Source organism: Bufo bufo, chromosome 4 (assembly GCF_905171765.1).
Source record: "Bufo bufo chromosome 4, aBufBuf1.1, whole genome shotgun sequence".
NCBI classification, from domain to species: domain Eukaryota; kingdom Metazoa; phylum Chordata; class Amphibia; order Anura; family Bufonidae; genus Bufo; species Bufo bufo.
In genome coordinates this window covers 204569837-204593803 of record NC_053392.1, presented here as the reverse complement: position 1 = coordinate 204593803, position 23967 = coordinate 204569837, and the positions used below count along the sequence as shown (strand labels likewise).

Below are 23967 nucleotides of genomic sequence, written 5' to 3'. Positions count from 1 at the left end.
CTGTTGTTTGAATAGGATTTTCTGTACCTAAGTTTTCTACACAGACATAATACTAAATAAATAATAACTCTTTTTAGTAACTATGCACAGAAAATCCTATTCACCAGCAGAGTATTCCTATACAGTAGAGGGTTCTGCTGCTGTACAGAAAGAAGGACTAGGGTTTAATTCCCAGTACATGTCTATAGTATACATATTTTTTTTATATTAACATTATGGAAAAAGAACGGAACTTAAAGTCTTTTCCTGCTTTTCTTTTATAGTAAAAGTTACTTTTTTAATGCTAGTAAAACAAATAATGGAGCAAACATTATTACAATAAATGCATTTTTGTAATTATAATAATTGTGCTATATAGTGAACACAATATTTATGGTGATAGGTAAATTGTATAAAAAAAATGGAGCAAATCCTTTTCCCCTTATTTATCCCACAATAAAAGATGATAGAAATTAAAATTTTACTGATGTCTTTGGCAAAATGTTCTGAACCCCAAAAAAGTTATGGCTGCTATGGCTATGAATGTTAGAATGGCCAGGGATGCCAACACTGTTCGTTTGGGGCCCTGAAATTCCTTATAGCAGCCCTGTGTATATGTATCTACAAAATGTATATCTACATTTGCAAATGAATCTTAGGCTACTTTCACACTAGCGTTAATATTTTCCGGTATTGAGATCCATCATAGGATCTCAATACTGGAAAAAACGCTTCCGTTCTGTCCCCATTCATTGTCAATGGGGGCAAAACATAACTGAACAGAACGGAATGCTCCAAAATGCATTCCGTTCCGTTTGGTTGCGTTCCCATGGGATGCGGAGCTATGTTATGTTTATGATAATGGCTATGTTAAAGATAATACATCCGGATTCGTTCATAATGGATGCAGATGGTTGTATTATCAGTAACAGAAGCATTTTTGCTAAACCCTGCCGGATCCAGCAAAAACGCTAGTGTGAAAGTAGCCTTAGATTGTAGTTCTATTGAACTACAGTCTAAGTTGAAATAAATCACAAAGTTGCATATTGTAGCCTCCTAGGTGGGGGGAGGAGCTAAAAAAAGTTAAAACGCTTTTAAAAATATAAAAAATATAAACATTTAAATCATCTCCCTTTCCCCAGAATTAAAATAAAAATTAATAAAAAATAAAAAAGATAATGATCATGATATTGTTATGACTGATTAATTTATAACTTTTAGACCCCACATTGTTTCTTACACCAGGACAAAGTCTGTGGCTTTCTATGAAATCTACACTGAACAAAAATATAAACGCAACACTTTTGGTTTGCTCCTATTTTGCATGAGCTGAACTCAAAGATCTGAAACATTTCCTACATACACAAAAGACCCATTACTCTCAAATTTTGTTCACAAATCTGTCTAAATCTGGTTTAGTGAGCACTTATCCTTTGCTGAGATAATCCATCCCACCTCACAGGTGTGGCATATCAAGGTGCTGATTAGACAGCATGAATAATGCACAGGTGTGCCTTAGACTGCCCACAATAAAGTCCACTCTGAAATGTGCAGTTTGATCACACAGCACAATGCCACAGATGTCGCAACATTTGAGGGAGTGTGCAATTGGCATGCTGACTGCAGGAATGTCTACCAGAGCAGTTGCCCGTGCAATGAATGTTCATTTCTCTACTATAAGCCGTCTCCAAAGGCATTTCAGAGAATTTGGCAGTACATCCAACTGGCCTCACAACCGCAGACCACGTGTAACCACACCAGCCCAGGACCTCCACATCCAGCATGTTCACCTCCATGATTGTCTGAGACCAGCCACCTGGATAGCTGCAGCTACAATCAGTTTGCATAATCAAAGAATTTCTGCACAAACTGTCAGAAACCATCTCAGGGAAGCTCATCTGCATGATCGTTGTCCTCATTGGGGTCTGGACCTGACTGCAGTCCGTCGTGGTAACCGACTTGAGTGGGAAAATGCTCACATTCGATAGCGTCTGGCATGTTGGAGAGGCGTTCTGTTCATGGATGTGTCCCCGTTTTCACTGTTCAGGGCAAATGGCAGACAGCGTGTGTGGCGTCATGTGGGTGAGCTGTTTGCTGACGTCAACGTTGTGGATGGAGTGGCCCATGGTGGCGTTGGGGTTATGGTATGTGCAGGTGTATGTTATGGACAACAAACACAGGTGCATTTTATTGATGGTATTTTGAATGCACAGAGATACCGTGACGAGATCCTGAGGCCCATTGTTGTGCTATTCATCCATGACCATCACCTCATGTTGCAGCATGATAATGCATGGCCCATATTGCAAGGATCGGTACACAATTCCAGGAAGCTGAAAACATCCCAGTTCTTGCAGGGCCAGCATACTCACCGGACATGTCACCCATTGAGCTTGTTTGGGATGCTCTGGATCGGCGTATACGACAGCATGTTCCAGTTCCTGCCAATATTCTGCAACTTTGCACAGCTATTGAAGAGGAGTGGACCAGCATTCCACAGGCCACAATCAACAACCTGATCAACTTCATGCAACGGAGATGTGTTGCACTGCGTGAGGAAAATGGTGGCCACACCAGATACTGGTTGGTTTTTTGACACCCCCCCCCCCCCCCCAGTAAGGCAAAACTGTGCACATTTCAGAGTGGCCTTTTATTGTGGGAAGTCTAAGGCACACCTATGCAATATTCATGCTGTCTAATCAGCACTTTGATATGCCACACCTATGAGGTGGGATGGATTATCTCGGCAAAGGAGAAGTGCTCACTAACACAGATTTAGACAGATTTGTGAACAATATTTGAGAGTAATGGGTCTTTTGTGTATGTAGAAAATGTTTCAGATCTTTGAGTTTAGCTCATGCAAAATGGGAGCAAAACCGAAAGTTTTGCATTTATATTTTTGTTCAGTGTACATTGATTAGAAGTCATGGTAATTTAATAGCAAGAAAATAGAAATCATTATAATTAAACAAGTTTAGTAAAATGTGTAACTGTGTTTAAACAAAAGCTAATTATTCCTATAAAGAAGCCAAGAGCTTTTATCCACCATTTTCCTGCATTACTTCCTAGACCCATCTTCAGCCAAAGTATTTCCACAAAAACTAGATAAAATTAGCCAAGCTGGCTGAATTTTCTGACCAATGCAGTACTAAAAAAATTATTGAAGTTTTCAGATAATTTTCTGGACCACACAGACTTTGAGACTTCAGTGCCAGGAGAGTCCAAACAAGCTGCCAAGCTGTCAAATCTTCAAATGCTTCATTAAAAGTTACAATAAAGAGATAATTTTATCTAATTGTCCTTGTAGCCTGGCTTTCTAAATAATTTACCCAAGCAAGTAGAAAAATATAGAATACAGTATGCACCTACTGTATCTTACAAGCGTTAACTGAGTATTTAGGCCATTTGAAGTGCCCCATCTTCCTTTTGAGGATTATGGAATCTAGCTATGGATCCTAGCCAGAAAGTTCTTAGAGGAATATATTGTGGTTTATCCTCTGGACATTTCATAGAGTACTGAATAGTTTAACCCTCTCTATAAATGCATTTACCAATATAAAGAATGATTATAGAAGCATTTGCTACACTTGAGCTTCTAAATATATAAATGCTATTTTAATACACTTGCCTATAATATTATAATCACTCATCAGTCCTATTATGCCCTTCAAACAGAGAAAGCCAAATAACCATGTGGCATTAATATTTTATTAGTATAGGGATTACTATGTGGCCAAAGAGAACCACTGAAAGTTCTTACCTTAAAGTGGTTGTCTCAATGACAGGGGTTGTGCAGCCCGTACATACTCATAACGAATCCTCAGGATGGGTCATCAATATTTAATCAGTGTGGGTCCGATTACCAGTGCTGACGTCCATCAGCTGTTTGAAGAGGAGGCAGTCCTCATATTGCTTGCAGCGGTGGTGCAGCGGTGGTGCGGAGGATAGGTCATCAATATGTACTGGATGTAAAACCCCTTTAAGCCAGATGGATTCCATAAAAGGGGATCTTTTTACACTGCTATGTAAAGGCTGCCCCTGCACTGGCATTAAAGTTAAGGCCAGACATTATATGAATGGCTATTCTTTTCGAAGACCGTCACATACTACTACTAGTGATGAGTAAAGTTATGAAAAATTTTATTTGGCTGCTTCACGGAATTTCACAAAGAAATTTGATTCATGAGTAACCTTGTCACAAAGCGCATTTCTTTGTATGTAGTGGGAGCAATGATAGGGAAAGTTGATCTCACCGCCCCCCGTCATTGAACACCTCAGATGCCGCGTTCATCACTGATTGCATCATCTTTGGCTACAATTTAGGCCTTTCGGAAGTTAATCAAGGTAAAAAAAATAAACACTCAACTTATCCATTTGCTCGCAAAGAGGCCGTCACAGCCATCTTGACTGAAGACAACGTGCAAAATCTCATACGTCGCCCCCGCGCAAAATTTTGTGCATTTTCTGTAATCAAGATGGCCTCTTTGCACGCAAACGGATGAGGTATTATTTTTTTTTTTTTACAACCATTTCAGGAAAAATAGATTCGTTACCATGAAGCGTGAGGAAATTAGACTTTGCAGAGAATCAATTTGTTTGGCTTCGATTCACTCAACACTAGCTACTATATTAGCCCTGCAGCAGCTGCTTTGAGAAAATTTATATTTATTTATTTTATAATTTTTTTTCGATGTAACTTTACATTTATTATCAGATACTGATTTAGGGAACATTCACATGGGTTGGATTTTCCTATGACAAATCCGATAATTATTTACTAGAGAATCTCTTGCAAGAATCTAGATCCTCTTGGACTTCTACCGCAAATGTAAATTTTGATGTGCCATGGATTGACACGAGGGTTAGCCCTAGTCAAAGCATGGGGGCTAATTCAACAGCTTTTCCATCTGCAAGAATATATAGTTGATCAGTATTTTAAATAACAAATGTTAACGTTTGCTTAAAATACCTCAAAGTTTAACAGTGTGAACATGACACACAAAGTGCAACAGGAAATGCAAACATAAATAAGCAAACAGCAAATAATTTAGCTACTTTTACATTGCTGCAAACTAAATAATTTACATAGATAGCTGAGAAGGTGAGCAGTCAAAAAGTGATAAAGAGCTCTTTAGTAGATAGCAATGCTTTCTATATGTATTTATTAACCACTTCCAGACTGGGACAGTTACCCCCCATACGCTCCCTCCTGACCAAGCCTAATTTAGCAAATCTGACATGTATCACTTTATGTGGTAATAACTTTAAAATGTTTTTACTTATCCAACTATTCTGAGACTGATTTCTCATTAGACATATTACTTCATGTCAATGTCAAACTTCAGTCAATATGTAACATAGTATCATAGTACATAAAGCCGAAAAAAGACATTTGTCCATCCAGTTCGGCCTGTTATCCTGCAAGTTGATCCAGAGGAAGGCAAAAAAAAAAACCTATGAGGTAGAAGCCAATTTTCCCCACTTTAGGGAAATAAAAAATTCCTTCCCGACTCCAATCAGGCAATCAGAATAACTCCCTGGATCAACGACCCCTCTCTAGTAGCCATAGCCTGTAATATTATTATGCTCCAGAAATACATCCAGGCCCCTCTTGAATTCCTTTATCTTTATTTCTAATAAAAAAAATCCCAAATTTAAAAATGCCACTTTTTACAAAAGCCTCGTTTTCACAAGAGATAGGAGAAAATGCACCCCACATCTGTTACGCATTTTTTTCCTAAATATGGCATCACCCCATATGTGTTCGTAAGGAGCAGCATCTGGATTTCCTAACATGGAATTGGCTGAAATGGTTTTTAAGATCTATATCATTTTTATTCTGTTTGGTAATTGAGTCATGACTTATTTTTTGTGGGAGAAGCCATTGTTTTTACTGCCACTATTTTGGGGTACATTTGGCTTTCTAATCGCTTGTTATCTCATTTTTGGGGTGGTCAAAAATTATAATTGCAATGTGTTTTTTTATGGGGTTCGCCAGGTTGTATACATGATATGGTAACTTTATTCTGCAGGTTGATACGGTACCTAATTTATATATATACAGTACAGACCAAAGGTTTGGACACACCTTCTCATTCAAAGAGTTTTCTTTATTTTCATGACTATGAAGGCATCAAAACTATGAATTAACACATGTGGAATTATATACAGTACATAACAAACAAGTGTGAAACAACTGAAAATATGTCATATTCTAGGTTCTTCAAAGTAGCCACCTTTTGCTTTGATTACTGCTTTGCACACTCTTGGCATTCTCTTGATGAGCTTCAAGAGGTAGTCCCCTGAAATGGTCTTCCAACAGTCTTGAAGGAGTTCCCAGAGATGCTTAGCACTTGTTGGCCCTTTTGCCTTCACTCTGCGGTCCAGCTCACCCCAAACGATCTCGATTGGGTTCAGGTCTGGTGACTGTGGAGGCCAGGTCATCTGGCGCAGCACCCCATAGCTCTCCTTCATGGTCAAATAGCCCTTACTTTTTTCCCAATTTTTCGGCTGACTGACTGACCTTCATTTCTTAAAGTAATGATGGCCACTCATTTTTCTTTACTTAGCTGCTGTAGGACTATCAGCTGTGTATCCACCTGTCACGGATGGTGTACAGGGAAACAAGACAATACAATATAATCTATAAGTCACTGGATCCACAACTAAGAAACAAAAGGGAGACCCCTGCATGAGACCTGCCACTCTCCCTGACTGCTCAGCCTATGCGAACACCCCAAAGGTGGATGGGCGCATATCCACGTACCTCGACTATCTTACAGCTGAAGACCCTACAATAGTGAGGGGACAAGACCACCGGCCCCCTACACAGACACGGAGGGAGCCAGGGTCACCTGGATCCAGCAAACAGAAAATCACAAATACATAAACAGTATTTATCTTGCAGACGACTGGGAACTAGGAAAGGCATGCGCACACACTCCAGGAAGTTGTATAAGCCGCAACCTAATGCATCATGGGGAGGAACTTAAAGGGAAGCAATCAGTCCAACTGCATGACAGCTGAGATAGGCTAACGAGATGAGGAACTGAAATCAAAACAAAGAAACTCAAGGAGGAGGTTCTGGACAGCTCCTGTCAGAGCTTCTCAGCTGTCTGGTTGTGACACCACCTGACTTGTCCTCAACGCAACTGATGGTCCCAACCCCATTTATAAGGCAAGAAATCCCACTTATTAAACCTGACAGGGCACACCTGTGAAGTGAAAACCATTTCGGGGGACTACCTCTTGAAGCTCATCAAGAGAATGCCAAGAGTGTGCAAAGCAGTAATCAAAGCAAAAGGTGGCTACTTTGAAGAACCTAGAATATGACATATTTTCAGTTGTTTCACACTTGTTTGTTATTTATATAATTCCACATGTGTTAATTCATAGTTTTGATGCCTTCAGTGTGAATCTACAATTTTCATAGTCATGGAAATAAAGAAAACTCTTTGAATGAGAAGGTGTGTCCAAACTTTTGGTCTGTACTGTATATTTTTATGGATTTTAGGAGATCCCCCTGCACTACCGTTGTCTAAGTTCGTCGACCTACCTGAAAGGAAGGTCCGCTGCTCGGTAATCTGTTAAGGTCCTGTTGTCCCCCTTAATTGGAATGATATATAATACACACATATATCGCCCGTATGGGTGATATGAGAAACCGGTGCTAGGTGACGAACTTGAAAGACGCTCCCAATAGAGCTTAAATACTTAACTAGTTCTCCCTTTTTTGTTATTGTGGGATCTGTGATCTAAAGGGTATGCTAGGATCAGCCTGTCCGTCTGTCTGTGGAGGCTTCGGTATCTTCCACGGTGACGTCACCAGTAGTGGTTTCCCGGGCAACTGTATCACAGGTTCCCCCACACTGCGCGTGCTTCCGGCCGGAACAGCGCTGGTGTTAGGAGGTGAACGAAGAGGACGCCTTCTACAGCACGTGAACAGAGAGTATCACTTATCAGCAGGAGATAAGGACGGTAACTTCCAAGTCCACAGAAGACCTCAAGTAGGCAACGGACCGTACTAAATAACATCAGTGTATGCTTTACTTTCCATGTACATTGCCGCATTTTTAACATTTTAACCTACCACCTATATACATTTTATTATATATATAGGAATCTGACAGGCTGATCCTAGCATACCCTTTAGATCACAGACCCCACAATAACAAAAAAGGGAGAACTAATTAAGTATTTAAAGGGAGTCTGTCAACACATTTGAGCATATTAGACTGATCAAATAGCGTTATATGTGCCACCCACAACTTAAAAACGGTACCTTTGTTGTATGTAACAGAGTTTTCTTTTAGCCGAAAATGAACTTTTAAGATTATGTAAATGAGCCCTCTCAAGTGCCCAGGGCGGCGTCTCAATCCTCCGAGCCCCAGGCAGCACCTCCTCAACGGCTCATAACCCCGCCCTCTGTGTGCCTCTGCCCGCCCGTTTACTCCCCTCCTCTGTCCTTTTCCACTGCAGCTACGCGGTCAAATTCGTAGCGGGCGCATGCGCAATGCGATGCCCGCTCCTGGCAGGGCATCGCAATACCTACTGCGCATGCGCCCGCTACGAATTTGACCGCGCAGCTGCAGTGGAAAAGGACAGAGGAGGGGAGTAAACGGGCGGGCAGAGGCACACGGAGGGCGGGGTTATGAGCCGTTGAGGAGGTGCTGCCTGGGGCTCGGAGGATTGAGACGCTGGGCACTTGAGAGGGCTCATTTACATAATCTTAAAAGTTCATTTTCGGCAAAAGAAAACTCAGTTACATACAACAAAGGTACAGTTTTTAAGTTCTGGGTGGCACATATAACGCTATTTGATCAGTCTAATATGCTCAAATGTGGTGACAGACTCCCTTTAAGCTCTATTGGGAGCATCTTTCAAGTTCGTCACCTGGCGCCGGTTTCTCATATCACCCATACGGGCGATATACGTGTGTATTATATATATTTTTATGTTTTACTACTTTTCATCATAAAAAACTTTTTATTAAGGGGAACCTGTCATCAACTTTATGCTGCCCTCACTCAGAACAGCATAAAGTAGTGACATACGTGCTAATTTCAGTGGTGTGTTACTCATGAGCTAAAAGTAAGTAGTTGCTGAGAACCAGCATCATAATCATTACAGCCCAGGCATTGAAAAGAGTCAAATCCACATGAGAAAAGTCTGAGTTATTCATAATCTCCTGCTCTCTCACCCATCTGCTGATGATTGGCAGTTCTCTTCTAGGGAGAAAAGTAAGAAGAAGACTGACAATCATCAGCAGATGGGTGGGGAAAGAAGGAGCTTATGAATAACTCTGACTCTTCTCAGGTAGATTTGACTCTTTTCAAGGTCTATGCTGCAATGATTATAATTAGTGATGAGCGAAGTATTAAAAAATGTGATTTGGCTGCTTTGCTGAATTTTACAAAAAACCTGCTTTGTGACGAATTACTTCATCACGAAGCACATTTCTTTATAATTAGTGGGTCCAATGACAGGGATCGGACATTGCGCCGCTCCCTGTCATTGTACCCCTCAGATGCCGCGTTCATAGATGATAACAGCATCTGATATAAATAAGAGAGTGTAAAATAAAAAAATAATACTTACTTGATCCATTTGCTCATGACGGGCTGGCCGCCGCCATCTTGCTTGAAGATATTGCTTGAAATTGCGCAGGTAAGTATTATTTTTTTTTGTTTTTTTTACACTATTTCAGTTTAAACTGATTCACTTTACCGCGAAGCACAAGGAAATTTGGCTTTGCACCTAATCGAATTTATCCTGAAATTCAGATCGAAGTCCACTTTGTGGGGCTCATTTTTTGCAGGATGAGATGACATTTTCATTGGTACCATTTTGGGTTATAGAGAACTTTTTGTTTGCTATTTTGAGGCAAGGTGATCAATGGTTTTGGCATGGTTTTTATTGTACTTTTTTATGTGTTCACTTGATGGGGTAGATTATGTAATATTTTTATAGAACCAATCATTACAGATGAAGCAATAACATAATATGTCTATTTTGTACAATGATAAATGGGTTTCTGAGGGGAAAGTTTTTTTTTTACACTTGAAACTTTTTTTTTTTTACAAAGCCTTTTTACTCAATATTTTGTACACTTTGTGCCCCCTATAAGGTCATAAAGACCTTTGAGGGACGTATAACATTACATTTTTACATATATATTTTTTTACCACTGATTTCTTGTATAACTGGGGCTGACATAGTAGCCCCATTTAAAAGGGGGGATACTACCCCCAGATATGCTGTACAGCACTATACAATACTGTAAAACCTCTCTGCAGAGCAGATCTAGGTCTAGTATGACCCGATATGTCCTACAAACACCGGCATTCACATGACCGCTGAGATCGGAACAGGAAACAACACAGCACTTCCTGATCTGTATACACAGCTCTACTTCAGCACTGTGTATACAGCGATCAGGAAGGGAGGATGTCACGGGGCGCCAAAGGCGCATTCGGTCTCCCATAAGCCGCAGACCTGCTGCTTAGCTTCGGGAGCGAGGATTTGTGTTTGGCCTCGTTCCCAGGGCGGCTTTGCTAGCTGGGAGGCTCCCTGCTCCTAGGTCTGACTTGAGCGCCGAGCTGATCACTCGGTGCTCGACTTGTCTGTCTGTCCGTCATGTGACGCTGGCCACGTCACATGACCCTCAGACCCCACTATAAATACAGGCAGCCTGCTGGCCACAGGTTGCCTGTTAATTCTAGGTTCCTGGCTATTTGTTGGACTACTGAATACTCACCTGATCCTGTTCCCCGACGATCCTTTGCCTGCTCCTCCTGTACTGCGCATCCCTCCTGGTATTGTGACCTCGGCTCCCACCTGACTACTCTTTGCGGACTCCTCTGGTACTTCTCTACTCTCCTGGTATTTGACCCCGGCTTCTCCTGACCATTCTTTGCTTAACCCTTTGTACTGCGTAGCTCTCTTGGTTCTGACCCGGTCCGTTCACGTTCCGTATTTTGTCTTGTCTGTCTTCCCTGCACATATCCTAAGTAAGGAACTGTGGTCCAGTTGTCCCCTGTCATCAGGACTCGTGAGGCAAGTAGGCAGGGCCAGGGGTGAGGGTGGAGCGCAGTGGTCACTATCCTTCCCCCTGTGTGTGTGGATGTGATCGTTACAGAGGAGAACTGAAGAACTATCCCTGCCATCTTTATGGAAAGTCTTGCAGTCACTGACAGTGGGCCCCAGGCTCAGCATTAAATGTACAGTTGTCCCGACCACCCAGGATGTTTATACTCTATGGACTGTTGGGAACTGGGTAAAGAGGTTTTAACATAGTAACGATGTGTAACATGTCAATAGGATAATATAAAACACAAATTGGCAGGGTATGACTGACTTCAGCAGGATAATGCTCGCCCACAAACAGCAAGGATTTCCCAGAAATGTCTCTGCCAGATTGCAACACCGGTTGCCAGATTTAAAGCCAATTGAGCACTTAAGGGACCAGCATGCAATGTCTGCCCATGATCTCAAATGCATCTATATATTCTCTATGACATTTCTTTTAAAACCTTTTGCAAACATTCAGGACATATATGATAGCTTTGTACAAATAATAGATACAATATTGAAGATATGGTTTCCTAAAATTAGTTTTCCTCCCCAAGGTTAGTATATAAAGGTTAGTATATAAAACGATAATGCTTGGACTGGGAGAAAATGTCTGTATGTTGGTAAGTAACTGGCTCAGTGATAGAAAACAGAGGGTGGTTATTAATGGTACACACTCAGATTGGGTCACTGTCACTAGTGGGGTACCTCTGGGGTCAGTATTGGGCCCTATTCTCTTCAATATATTTATTAATGATCTTGTAGAAGGCTTGCACAGTAAAATATACATTTTTGTAGATCACACTAAACTGTGTACAGTAATAAACACGGAAGAGGACAGTATACTGCAACAGATGGATCTGTATATATTGGAGGCTTGGGCAGATCAGTGGCAGATGCGGTTTTACACTGACAAATGTAAGGTTATGCACATGGGAAGGAATAATGCAAGTCACCGGTACATACTAAATGGTAAAACACTGGGTAATACTGACATGGAAAAATACTTAGGAATTTTTGTGAACAGCAAACTAAGCTGCAGAAACGAGTATAAGGCAGCTGCTGCCAAGGCAAATAGGATAATGGGTTGCATCAAAAGGGGCATAGAGGCCCATGATGAGAGGGAGAGGGTTCAGAGGAGGGCAACTAAAGTAATAACTGGAATGGGGAGAGTACAGTACCCTGAAAGATTATCAAAATTAGGGTTATTCACTTTAGAAAAAAGACGACAGAGGGGAGATCTAATAACTATGTATAAATATATCAGGGGTCAGTATAGAGATCTCTCCCATCATCTTTTTATCCCCAGGACTGTGACTGTGACAAGGGGACATCCTCTGCGTATGGAGAAAAGAAGGTTTGTACACAGACATAGAAGAGTATTCTTTAGTATTCTTTACGGTAAGAGCAGTGAGACCATGGAACTCAAAAACCAATATATACCCCAACCAGGGAATTGTTACTCAAATAGAAATTAGTTGGCATAAGCCTATGGCAAACTACCACAATAGAGAACCTACAAAAACTGCCAGGCTACTTATGATGTATTATTACTTTATTGCAAAATTACATATATTTACAAACATGATTAAAAGAGAGTATGGTGCAGGAGAAAAGAAAAGACGACATCACTGGAGGATAAACACAGCGGATACATAAATCAGTCCATCTGTATGATATATTGAAGGATAAAAAGCATATGCAAACATGTCACATACAATCCAAGGACATAGAACAATTACCCATGCTGTGTCTCCTCCAGGATGGCGCCAACCCCAACGCGTGTTTCGGTGTACCTTCGTCCCCAGAATGTCCCCAGACGAAGGTACCCCGAAACGCGCGTTTATCCTTCAATATATCATACAGATGGACTGATTTATGGACATGTATCCACTGTATTTATCCTCCAGTGATGTTGTCTTTTCTTTTCTCCTGCACCATACTCTCTTTTAATCATGTTTGTAAATATATGTAATTTTGCAATAAAGTAATTATACATCATAAGCGTCCTGGCAGTTTTTGTAGGTTCTCTCTAGACTATGGAACTCTCTGCCTGAGGAGGTGGTGATGGTGAGTACAATAAAAGAGTTCAAGAGGGGCCTGGATGTATTTCTGGAGCGTAATAATATTACAGGCTATAGCTACTAGAGATGGGTCGTTGATCCAGGGAGTTATTCTGATTGCCTGATTGGAGTCGAGATGGAATTTTTTATTCCCCTAAAGTGAGGAAAATTGGCTTCTACCTCACAGGTTTTTTTTGCCTTCCTCTGGATCAACTTGCAGGATGACAGGCCGAACTGGATGGACAAATGTCTTTTTTTCAGCCTTATAAACTATGTTACTATGTTAAGGATTCTCGAGGCATTGGAGGCAGGTTTCTCATAACTACAATCCAATGTACAAAATAAATATCTAAAATATGCTAAATAAAAGTGTCTGTACACTTTCAATAGTTGTCCATTGGTTGTTTGGTCAGAAGATTTCCCTAATGAATTCCCGATAAACATGGACCAAGTATGCCATGTGTATTCAATACAAGGGGAGTAGGCTGCTGACCGAGATCTCTTAGAAATACAGTAAGCCTGATCCTTTTTTTAACTTAACATAAGCCAAGGGAATGTTGGCTAAATGTTACATACATACAGGCCCCAGTGGGTCCCTGGGCAAGATTGGCCCCTAGTCCCTTTGAACAAGTAGAATATGGAACAGTACACTGACTGCACTGCATGAAGAAAGGCAGCATACAGCACCTCAACCAGCCTGTGTTCATATAAAAAAGTGGGCAGATTATTTAATAAAGTACCTACTGTATTATTATAGATACATCAGGTGGCTGAGATGACTTCTAGGTACAGTCAGTCTACCTTGTATCCTCCTTGCCCATAGACCTTCGCTCTCACAGTCAGTGCGGGGCCCCCCATAATCAAACATATTGTACCATATTGCTTCTGCCTGCTGCTGTGTGAGCGGATAGTATTTGCATGTTGCTAAACAGTGGGCCCCAGAATAAATTTTACTGGTAAATTTCATCAATAACTTTTGTTCTGCAATAGCCTTCATAAAAGAAGAAGAGCTACTGGATGTACCATAAAAAAAAGATTAATTGTGTGTGTTCTTCTGAATTCTGCACAAAGAACTAATAACTACAAATTTCGGGATGACTTTCAAGAAAAAATAAACACCCTCTACCCCCCACACATGTTCTGCTCCCACCACATAGAAAGCGTTTTTCTTTCCAGGCACATAACTCCCATCCAACACATGTGAAGTTAGCCCCGGCAGGAGAAATAAATCCATCCGGTCTTATTCATAAAGCTGAATAGAAAGTCTCTATTCATTTCCAATGAACTGGACTAAGTGTGACTAGCACAGGCTTCCTACACCCAATGTGTAAGTGAGTCTAAGTGACAATTTGTATGGGGTTATGCCATGAGGAGGATGAATTAAAAATTCATGTGTTTCCCAACATCCATACTGTAACCATACATGGTGGACATTGAGTATTATGTACCACTTTATACTGTACTATTTTATACTGTATAAACAAGGCTGTAGTTATAATAATGGGACTTGTATAAAACTATTAGGGAGCCCTTTAGACTCCTTTCTCAATTATCCCTGCAACACTTTCAATCATCAATCAGAAGAAGCAAGAAAAGGGGGCTATCAGTTTCTAGAGCGAGAGAAAAAAATCTCCATATTCTACCTACTAAACAGCATCAGGCCTCATCTGGCACATTTCAGTTTAAATTGGGTTAAGATATGTTACCAGAGATATGTGATGGTAACTTGAGCAGTTTCTGAAGAAAAAAAAAAGATCTATGTCCATGACAATATTACATGTTTGTCTAACTCATGCAGTAGAGAGTGTTTCTACTATTTTAATATTACAAAACCTCTATCAGTCTCTCTCTAAAAGAATAAACTATAACATAACTAATTTTACAATATTTATAAGATAAATTAGAGATTTTGAGGGAAATTTATCATTCCTCTGCACCGTGTTTTTGGTCTTCCAAAGTCACAAAACCCAGTTTTGAGACTTTTTAACCCCTTAGTGATCATGCACTTTTTTTTAAAAAATCACATTCCAAGAGCTTTACCTTTTTTGATTTTACATCAATGTACTTGTATGAGGTCTTATTTTTTGCAGGACAAGTTATAGTTTTTAATGCACAATTTTGGGTACATATAATTATTGATTAGCGCCATCTGTTTGGCTAAAACATCCTTTGTTTACGTCAGTAAAAAGGCGTATTAGTGGTCTTAAACACTATTATGACAAAATCTAGTCAGATCTGGTGTTTTTACTCTGTCCTTCTCAATTTCTGAAATAGAGGTACAGTATGTTGAGGGCAGGTTGGTCTGGGCCAATGGTCCCGGGACATTCATCACTTACACATGAAACTGGCGTAAATCTATAAAACTAAAATTTGAAGATTTCAGTCTGGCACACTGACGCCCAGGCATTATCAAGACCAATGTGGCACACGCTGATCTTGATAAATTAAGGCCTATTCATTTAGGAATGTTAGAGTGAAAAACACAGATACAAATATAAGGTTTGTGCATTTTTTCCACGTGAAAAGTAAATCATCAAACCAAGGAGAGTGTCAAAGAGTGACACACATTCAACTTTTATTTGCAAATAAGAACATTTAATCAATTGCCACACTCCAAACCCAATTTACTTGGCCAGCATCTTTTAACAAGAACAGATTTTATAATGATGAATGGCAATAAAAGTTTGCACAGGGTACATAGGAGTCATGCATCTTTATTTACGCCTCTCTGAACCTAAGTCAGCGTAATAGGTTGTATTGCTAATTACTTATGCCTGATGGGCTGCATAATAAGAAGCACTGCTGCATTGCACACTAGCAAATGACATATAAATTACTGCAGCCCTGTCTAAGACTACAAAGCACTTTCTAGAATTGCCCACTGTACCCCCATTTACAATCATGACATACTGGCACCGGAACAACTGTACACTGCAATACTTAATATCTAAAGAGCTAAGATGAGCTAAATGTGTAAGTTTATTCTTTAGACTTTTCCTTCTAACATTAAAAACAATAATGTTTCTGTAAAATTAAAGGGGTATTCTTATCTCAGACATTAATGGTATATTGCCAGGATATGCCATCCATGTCAGATAGGTGCAGGTTCCACCTCTGGGACCCACTCCTATCTTTAGAATGAGGCCCCCTGAAGTGAAGAAGAGCATATCACCCCAAAGCAGTGACTGGAGAGCACATCCTGCAAGCGAAGCAACCTCTCCATTTACCATTATGGGACTAACGAAAATAGACGCACTGTGTTTGACTATTTTTGGAATTAGCCGAGTGGTGAATAGAGGAGGCTGCACATGTGCGGCTGCTCTCTTTTCATTTGGGAGGCCCAGTTCTGGATATAGCAGCAAGTCCCAGAAGTGGAACAAGAACCTATCTAACACTGATGGCATATCCTAGTGGTATGTCATCAATGTCCCAGATGGGCCAATCCCTTTAAGAACATCAACGCAAATGCAAGAATATAACACTAAATTAAAGAAGTTTTATGAGAACTAAACATTTTGTACAAATGGTTTACATACCTTGTGATTTATCACTTAGTACAATAATATGTATGTGGTTGAGATGCCCCCTGTACACTGAATATGTGGTTGTCTCCCTTCTTCCCCTCCCTGATGCACAAGACCTGCTTCAGAAATCACATGACTTTTTTACTAAGTTCTCTCCCTTCCTTTTTTATCTCTGGAAGAAATATATTTCTCATGCTTGGCAGCAAAACTGTTTCATAGTGACTGACCTTCCGTGGGTGTGAAGACAGTAACATCAGCACTAACTTACAAACTGTAACAGAGAGGCATGGTGCCAGCTCTAAACAGAGACCATGTATGTAAGGAGAGAGAGGAATAATGGGAACAGTAGATCTTTACACAGAAATCCTGCTCACTGCAAGCTCTAACAGCATTGAAACAAAGGTATGGCACAGAGCTGGGCAAGATAATGAAAAATAAAAATAACTACTTCTGATCTATGGTGCAATCACATAGCCACTCACATATAAAACCAGGTACCACAATAATGGAATTGTAGTGTACTAGAAAAAGTTATCTCACCATATATTATTTGTTATAATGTGTATATATTCTAATTACCATGCAATAATTAGGTGGGTTTTTGTTATTAGTGGTAAAATGTCTAGTAATGTTCTGTATTCACCCCTAACACTATTGAAGTAGTAATGATGTCAGAATGTCAGAGCACCACGTTTATGTGGATTTTTTTTTAATACAAAACAGTGTTGTAAAGATGACTGGTTTAGAAAATGTGCTTCTGCTAAAGTTAAATTGCATGGCCTTGACATGTGTAATCTTAAATATCCCTTAAAGCCTAGAGGAGAAAATCCACCAAACTGCATCAAAAACTGCTGTATCTCATGAGACTTAATTTGGCAGAAGCTAGGTGCACAGGCAAAGTGCACATATTGTATTTCTGATGGATCACAATAAACATATTTCAAGTCCAGGGGATTATTGATCCTATTGTCTTATTGCTATTGCATCTAAAATTAACAGAGACACATCCCCTGGAATATATCCCGATGCCTGAAGCTTCTACATTACTGATATTTGAAAATGAGTGTCTAAATACTTACAGAACAGAGGCAATAGAAAAGACAACTTCAGTCTTTGAGTTATAGTTTTTTTAATTCCATCATGTAGAGGAAATGTGCACTTTCAACCTCCTTTTAACAAGTCTTTGTCCTTGAGATATCATGCCAGATTTTATTATGGATGTCAACAAAGCCAATGGAAGCTAAAGATACAGGGTGCTTTGTTTAGGTCTTGGAAAAGACTCTCAACAAACCCTTAGCTATGTCAGAAAATTTAAAAAGGTGCTCAAGCCACAAAAGATATTGGCCTATCTCACATTTTGGTAGCATATAACTAAGATATGCCACAGATGTCAACTAGGTACAGGTCCCTCCTCTGGCCCAGAAAGGGGCCCAGAAAGTGAATGAGGGGTCAACGTGCAAGGGTGGCCAACCTCCATTAAATTCTAAGGGAGTTCTGAAAAGAGAAGCGTGAGAATCCTCGTCTATTTCTGGAACTCTCAGAAAAGTGAATGGAGAGGTGGCCGCACTTGCGCAGCACTTTTTCCATTCACTTTTACGAGAGTTCCAGAAAAAGCCGAGCATTTTTTCAGTGCTCTTTTCAGAAATTCCAGAGAAGTGAATGGAGAGCATGCTGCGCATGCACAATGCTCCCTCCTTCACTCTGTGTGGCCTGTTCTGGAGATAGGTGCAAGTCTCAGAGGTAGGACCCATGCCTATTGGACATAGGTGGCATTTCCTAGCGATATGTCACCAAAATTTGAGATGGAACAACTCCCTAAATCAAAAAAAAAAAACTTTGAATCAGAAGCACAGGTTCAAAATATACCCTTTTCTTTTCAATTAGGCAACATAATAATGATAAATATTTCACAGGGACATAATTGACCGATCAGAGGTCACAAGATAAACCTAACTCAATTATATGCAGCACCAACTGCTTGATATGCCAATTACAATACCAATGTATTATTTTATTTATAACATACCAAAAGTTGGAATTGCATTTTAATTAATAACATAAATGTCTTTTTTTCGATTAAAAAATCCAAACAAAAACCAAAATTAACATACAAACTTAAAAAAAAAAGAAAATTGTGAAATTTGTGAGCCATTTTGTTTGATGAACTAAATACAGTCTCATTACTTGTGGATCATGTTCACTCATCCAGCAATTAATTTGTGATTGTTTTTGTCCAGTAATTATTTACAGCCTGACACTCTCGGCATGCCCATTAATACAGATTTTGATTGAAATTTTCTCCGCTCTTTAATTTAGGTAACAATTAATTTAAACATCTTTTTATGGAAAGCCTCTCTTGATAACCTGCCATGACTACGCCAGGTTCTGCATATCATCTGATAAAATGTTGACCTTGCTGCTCTGCTAGAGAGAATCCACCTGGACCTTTTAAGTCCAGATGAAACTGTTCAGAGTGAAACACTTGTTGGGGCTGAGCTAAATATTTCAGGCTACCTTTTTGGTACATAGTGGGTCATTTACTGATGTCATTACACTTAAACATTGTCATAAACTACACAAAATTTAGCAAAAATTGTTGCAATTTTGTACATTTTTGTGCAAATCTACTTTTAGAGAAATCCTTAGCGTATAGCATGTCAAGGGGGTATAGCTTATAGGGAAAGGAGGTGGCCTAAGATGCAACATTTTCACCACAATTCTGGAATATAATTCTGTGACAAACTAAGCCAACAAATAGGTGATATAATGTTAGATAAAAGTGGCCAGCCATGTACCATATTTATCTTTCAGTCTGACTAGGCAGCCTAAGTTTACGCTGTTTACAGGATTAGTAAATCTACCCTGATATGCTAGAACCTTAACAGGCATTTCATATTAATTATCTATCCTCAGGATGTACATAATATAACAAATGCGGCACCTGGTCACTTTAAAAAAGGAACAGCATTTCATACAACAGCTCAGAGTAAAAATGTAACAAAACCTTATTTAAACTGATTCCTATTGGAGTCTATTTGTAATTTTGCACCTATGTAGCCATATCGGGCACAGAAACGACTCCATTTGGATTATATATTCATGTGGGCTATACTATACTGTTGGTATCACTTGAAAAACATGGTATGTTAATATAGATTGAACGGTTAACGAAGACTATAGTATGCAACTAAGCAACTCAGCCTCTTATTAGTCACCTTTGCCCATAGCTAAATACCTTGCACATAGGGTCCTTAATAAAACAAATGATTCTATACGTGATATAATAAAAGCGGAGAAATTTTCATTCCTATTTATCTAAGACTATCTGAAAGAATAAAAGTAGGTTTAACGAAATGTAAATTTATGGCAATATATGTCCAAGTTGTCAGAGTCCTAGGCTATATCATTACCATATCTATGTAGGTTATTTTTTAGATTCCTTACTCCTACTCTCCTTAGCATTTTCCACTTTTGTTTATTGCTTTTTTTTCTTCTGTAGCTGTAATACATACCTCCTTTTCTACATATTTTCTTGCCGGGTTTCCGGACACATTCCTTGGATATTCTTTTTACTGAAAAATGAATAAAAAACTAAAAAATAACATGGAGCTCCATGACAGAGAGTAGGAGCATGCAACACCGTTTACCTAGCTCTGCCTTTGGCTATGCTTCCAACGCTGTGGTGCCTGCACATGCAAATGTAGGAAAATGTATCATCAATGGGCAGGTAGGAGAGAGGAAATACCTTCCATTGTAATACCCGTGCCTTAGGAGAACATGAGTGTAGACATGAGTACAAAAACAGGATCACACACAAAAGAGCATCATGCACATCAAAAGCCAGCATGCTAACAACTAACCAGGCATGCAACCTATGACCAGGATTAATATGGTTAGAACTGAAGAAAGCAAAAGAAGTAAAATAAAATAAATCTCATTGGTTTTTGTATCCGCAGGTAACTCACCATCCTCAGTTGGAACATATATATTTAAATACAGGCAGTCCTCATTCTGGTCTTGCACGTAGGAAGAAACTACATCCAGGTTGTTGGAGAACCAAACAGGAAGCATAACTTCAGGAAGCCTGCCTCCTACAATGTTTTGGGGACAGACCGGTGCAAACTGGGTGGAATTTTTTATATCTCCCCAGGTTGTTGGAGGCTCTGGTGGCTGGAAACGGTGCTCCCCTACTGGAGGAGCAGCATAAGGAACACCAAGGAACTGAATAACAGGTCCTAGTATTTCATTATTTAGTTCCTTCTTAATGCCTCGTACTTTGCCATAAGTCGTTGCAACTATTGGGTCCACATCATCCAGTTTTTGCGAGTATACGGTTGTAATATGAAGCAGAAATCCAAATATGCATAAAGGAAACATGACATCCAATCCCATAGGTAGCAGGCGCAACCTTGCAATTCTCCATAAACAGTTCAGCCGATTGGACTTTGGAAATGCCATAGTCCCACATTAGTTGCAAAGGAAAGCAATATTATTTGTATCCACTTCGAATTGAAGGAAATGTATCAGGTTTGTTAAATGTGATCCTGCCAGGAAAATCTCAGAAGGGTTTTCACGCAGTAAGAATCTTCCATTGATTTCGCACTCACTGAAGCAGCATCTTCACTAAGCACTATTTATCAGGCTACATTCTATTGACAATACTGTTTTCCATAGTAGCAATATCAGAAGAACTGCCATTTACTTCTTATAAATCAAATCCAGTTAGCCGTAGGTCTATTTCCTGGAGAAAATGAAGAATACGTCATTAATAGGGAAAAATATATAAAGCGGACAGTAATAATTACATGCTGCACAAGCTATAATATTTTCTCTTTTGTAATTATAGCAAAGAAAGACAACGTTAATTAATTTCATGATACACTGGATGGATGCTTTATTATTTAGAATATGAAAAAAAATGACTAAGCAATATTTGATCCCACAAACATTAACTTATAAAACTAGAAGCAAATCTTGAAAATCTATAATGGAATCAACATATGAAGATACCTAGCTAGCTAGACAATATACAGAGATACAGAGAGATCTATTGATAAACAGGTACTGTAGATAGATAAAATAGATAAATAGAAAGATAAATAGATAGATAGATAGATAGATAGATAGATATTGTAGCTAGATAGATATTGTAGATAGATGGAATGGATAGATACTGTAGATCGATAGATATATAAATAGACAGATACTGTAGATAGATAGATTGATAATGTAGCTAGATAGATACTGTGGATAGATAGATACTGTAGATAGATAGAATGGATAGATACTGTAGATCGATAGATAGACATATATATATATATATATATATATATATATAGATACTGTAGATAGACAGATAGATAAATACTGTAGATAGATAGATAAATACTGTAGCTAGATAGATACTGTAGAGAGATAGATAAATACTGTAGATAGATAAATACTGTAGATAGATACTGTGGATGGATGGATGGATAGATAGATGAGTACAATAAAAGAATTCAAGAGGGGCCTGGATGTATTTCTGGAATGTAATAATATTACAGGTTATAGCTACTAGAGAGGGGTCGTTGATCCAGGGAGTTATTCTGATTGCCTGATTGGAGTCGGGAAGGAATTTTTCCCCCCTTAAGTGGGAAAAATTGGCTTCTACCGCACAGTTTTTTTTTTTGCCTTCCTCTGAATCAACTTGCAGGATAACAGGCCGAACTGGATGGACAAATGTCTTTTTTCGGCCTTATATACTATGTTACTATGTTAGATACTGTAGATAGATATATAGAATAGATAGATACTGTAGGTAGATAGATAGATAGATAGATAGATAGATAGATAGATAGATAGATACAGACGAGCTAAACTTAATGGTTAACGCGTTAAGTGAAAAATAGCACAAAAAGGTTAACTAACTCTTTTAATATATTTGAATGGTTTTTGTCACAAGATGGCACGAGATAACACTGTGCCATGTGTTATCAGAGTTATCAGAGTCAATTTTAGCTCGGCTACATCTGTAGATACTGTAGATATAACTTTATTTATCTACAGATATACTGTAGATAAAAAAACAAAAAGAAACAGCAGCACTGTCAATAAGGTTATTACTGGGTGCAATCTCTCCGGGACAATAGGCAATAGTCCACTAAAAGATCTAAAACCCAAAAATGAGGCAGCACTCCAAATACAGTGAAAGGGTGGTGGACCTGTTTATTCCCAATGCTTGGGAATAAACTGGTTCACCAACCTTTCACTGTGTTTAGAGTGCTGCCTCATTTTTGGGTTTTGGATACTGTAGACAGATAGATAGATAGATAGATAGATAGATAGATAGATAGATAGATAGAAAACTGCTTAAAAAGATCATGTCATCATGAAAACTCAGTGAAATCTGCAGGCAGCATGTTATAGAGAAGGAGGAGCTGAGCAGATTGATATGTACTGTAGTTTTATGGGGAAATAATTAGTAAAATGTGTAATGTATCCATTTAAATCTCTGATCTTTCTGAGCTTCAGTTGTACACGGGGCTACCTTACCAGTGACTTATTCTCTGTATAAATGTCTATACATCGATAGCTGTCAATCACTGATAGGGTCGCCCACATGGCCACTAAGCTCAAAAAGATCATATATCTAAATGCATACATTACAGGTTTCACTGAATCTTTTCCCATAAAACTATGTATTAATCTGCTCAGCTCCCCCTGCTCAATAACATATAGAAACATAGAATGTGTCGGCAGATAAGAAACATTTGGCCCATCTAGTCTGTCCAATATACTGAATACTATGAATAGCCCCTGGCCCTATTTTACATGAAGGATGGCCTTATGCCTATCCCATGCATGCTTAAACTCCTTCACTGTATTTTCAGCTACCTGCAGATTGTGCTGCAGTTTTTTAAGGTGAAATATTCTGTTTAAGGCCCTTTCACACAGGCTAATGATTTAAAATAAGTGCTCATAGTGGAGAAACGGTTTGTGGACTGATCGGCTCTACAACATACTGTATAAATAATCATATACATAGGGGGGATAAGCAATGCACTGCCAACACTACACTGGCAAGTGTAAAAGACCCTTTAAATGAGCGCCAGTTGACTTGCTATATTCACGCTATTACTGGCCTATGTAAAAGGACCCTCACTCAACTGAAATAATTTAGTTACCTAAAAGAAATACTTTGACAGGAAAACACAATTTGGGAAAACAGTTGTGCCAAAAAGACACCAATATTTGCACAAGCTGTATTTTACAAAAAAACATTTTGTGCCAATTTCAGTTTTTTTACACTTCACTTGCCACATGTAAAAAGTGGATGGGGCATGGGTGGA

The 23967-nt window shown here is 39.2% G+C and overlaps 1 protein-coding gene across 1 annotated transcript in view; it reads right to left on the bottom strand.

Moving 5' to 3' along the window:
• Window positions 1-21370, bottom strand: part of NLGN1 (neuroligin 1) — a 602903-nt gene extending 581533 nt beyond the window's left edge. The window contains exon 1 of the mRNA XM_040428249.1: window positions 20602-21370. Within this exon, the coding sequence (XP_040284183.1) occupies window positions 20602-21094 (493 nt within the window). The 5' untranslated portion in view covers window positions 21095-21370. The remainder of the gene's footprint in view (window positions 1-20601) is intronic.
• Between the last annotated feature and the right edge of the window lie 2597 nt (window positions 21371-23967).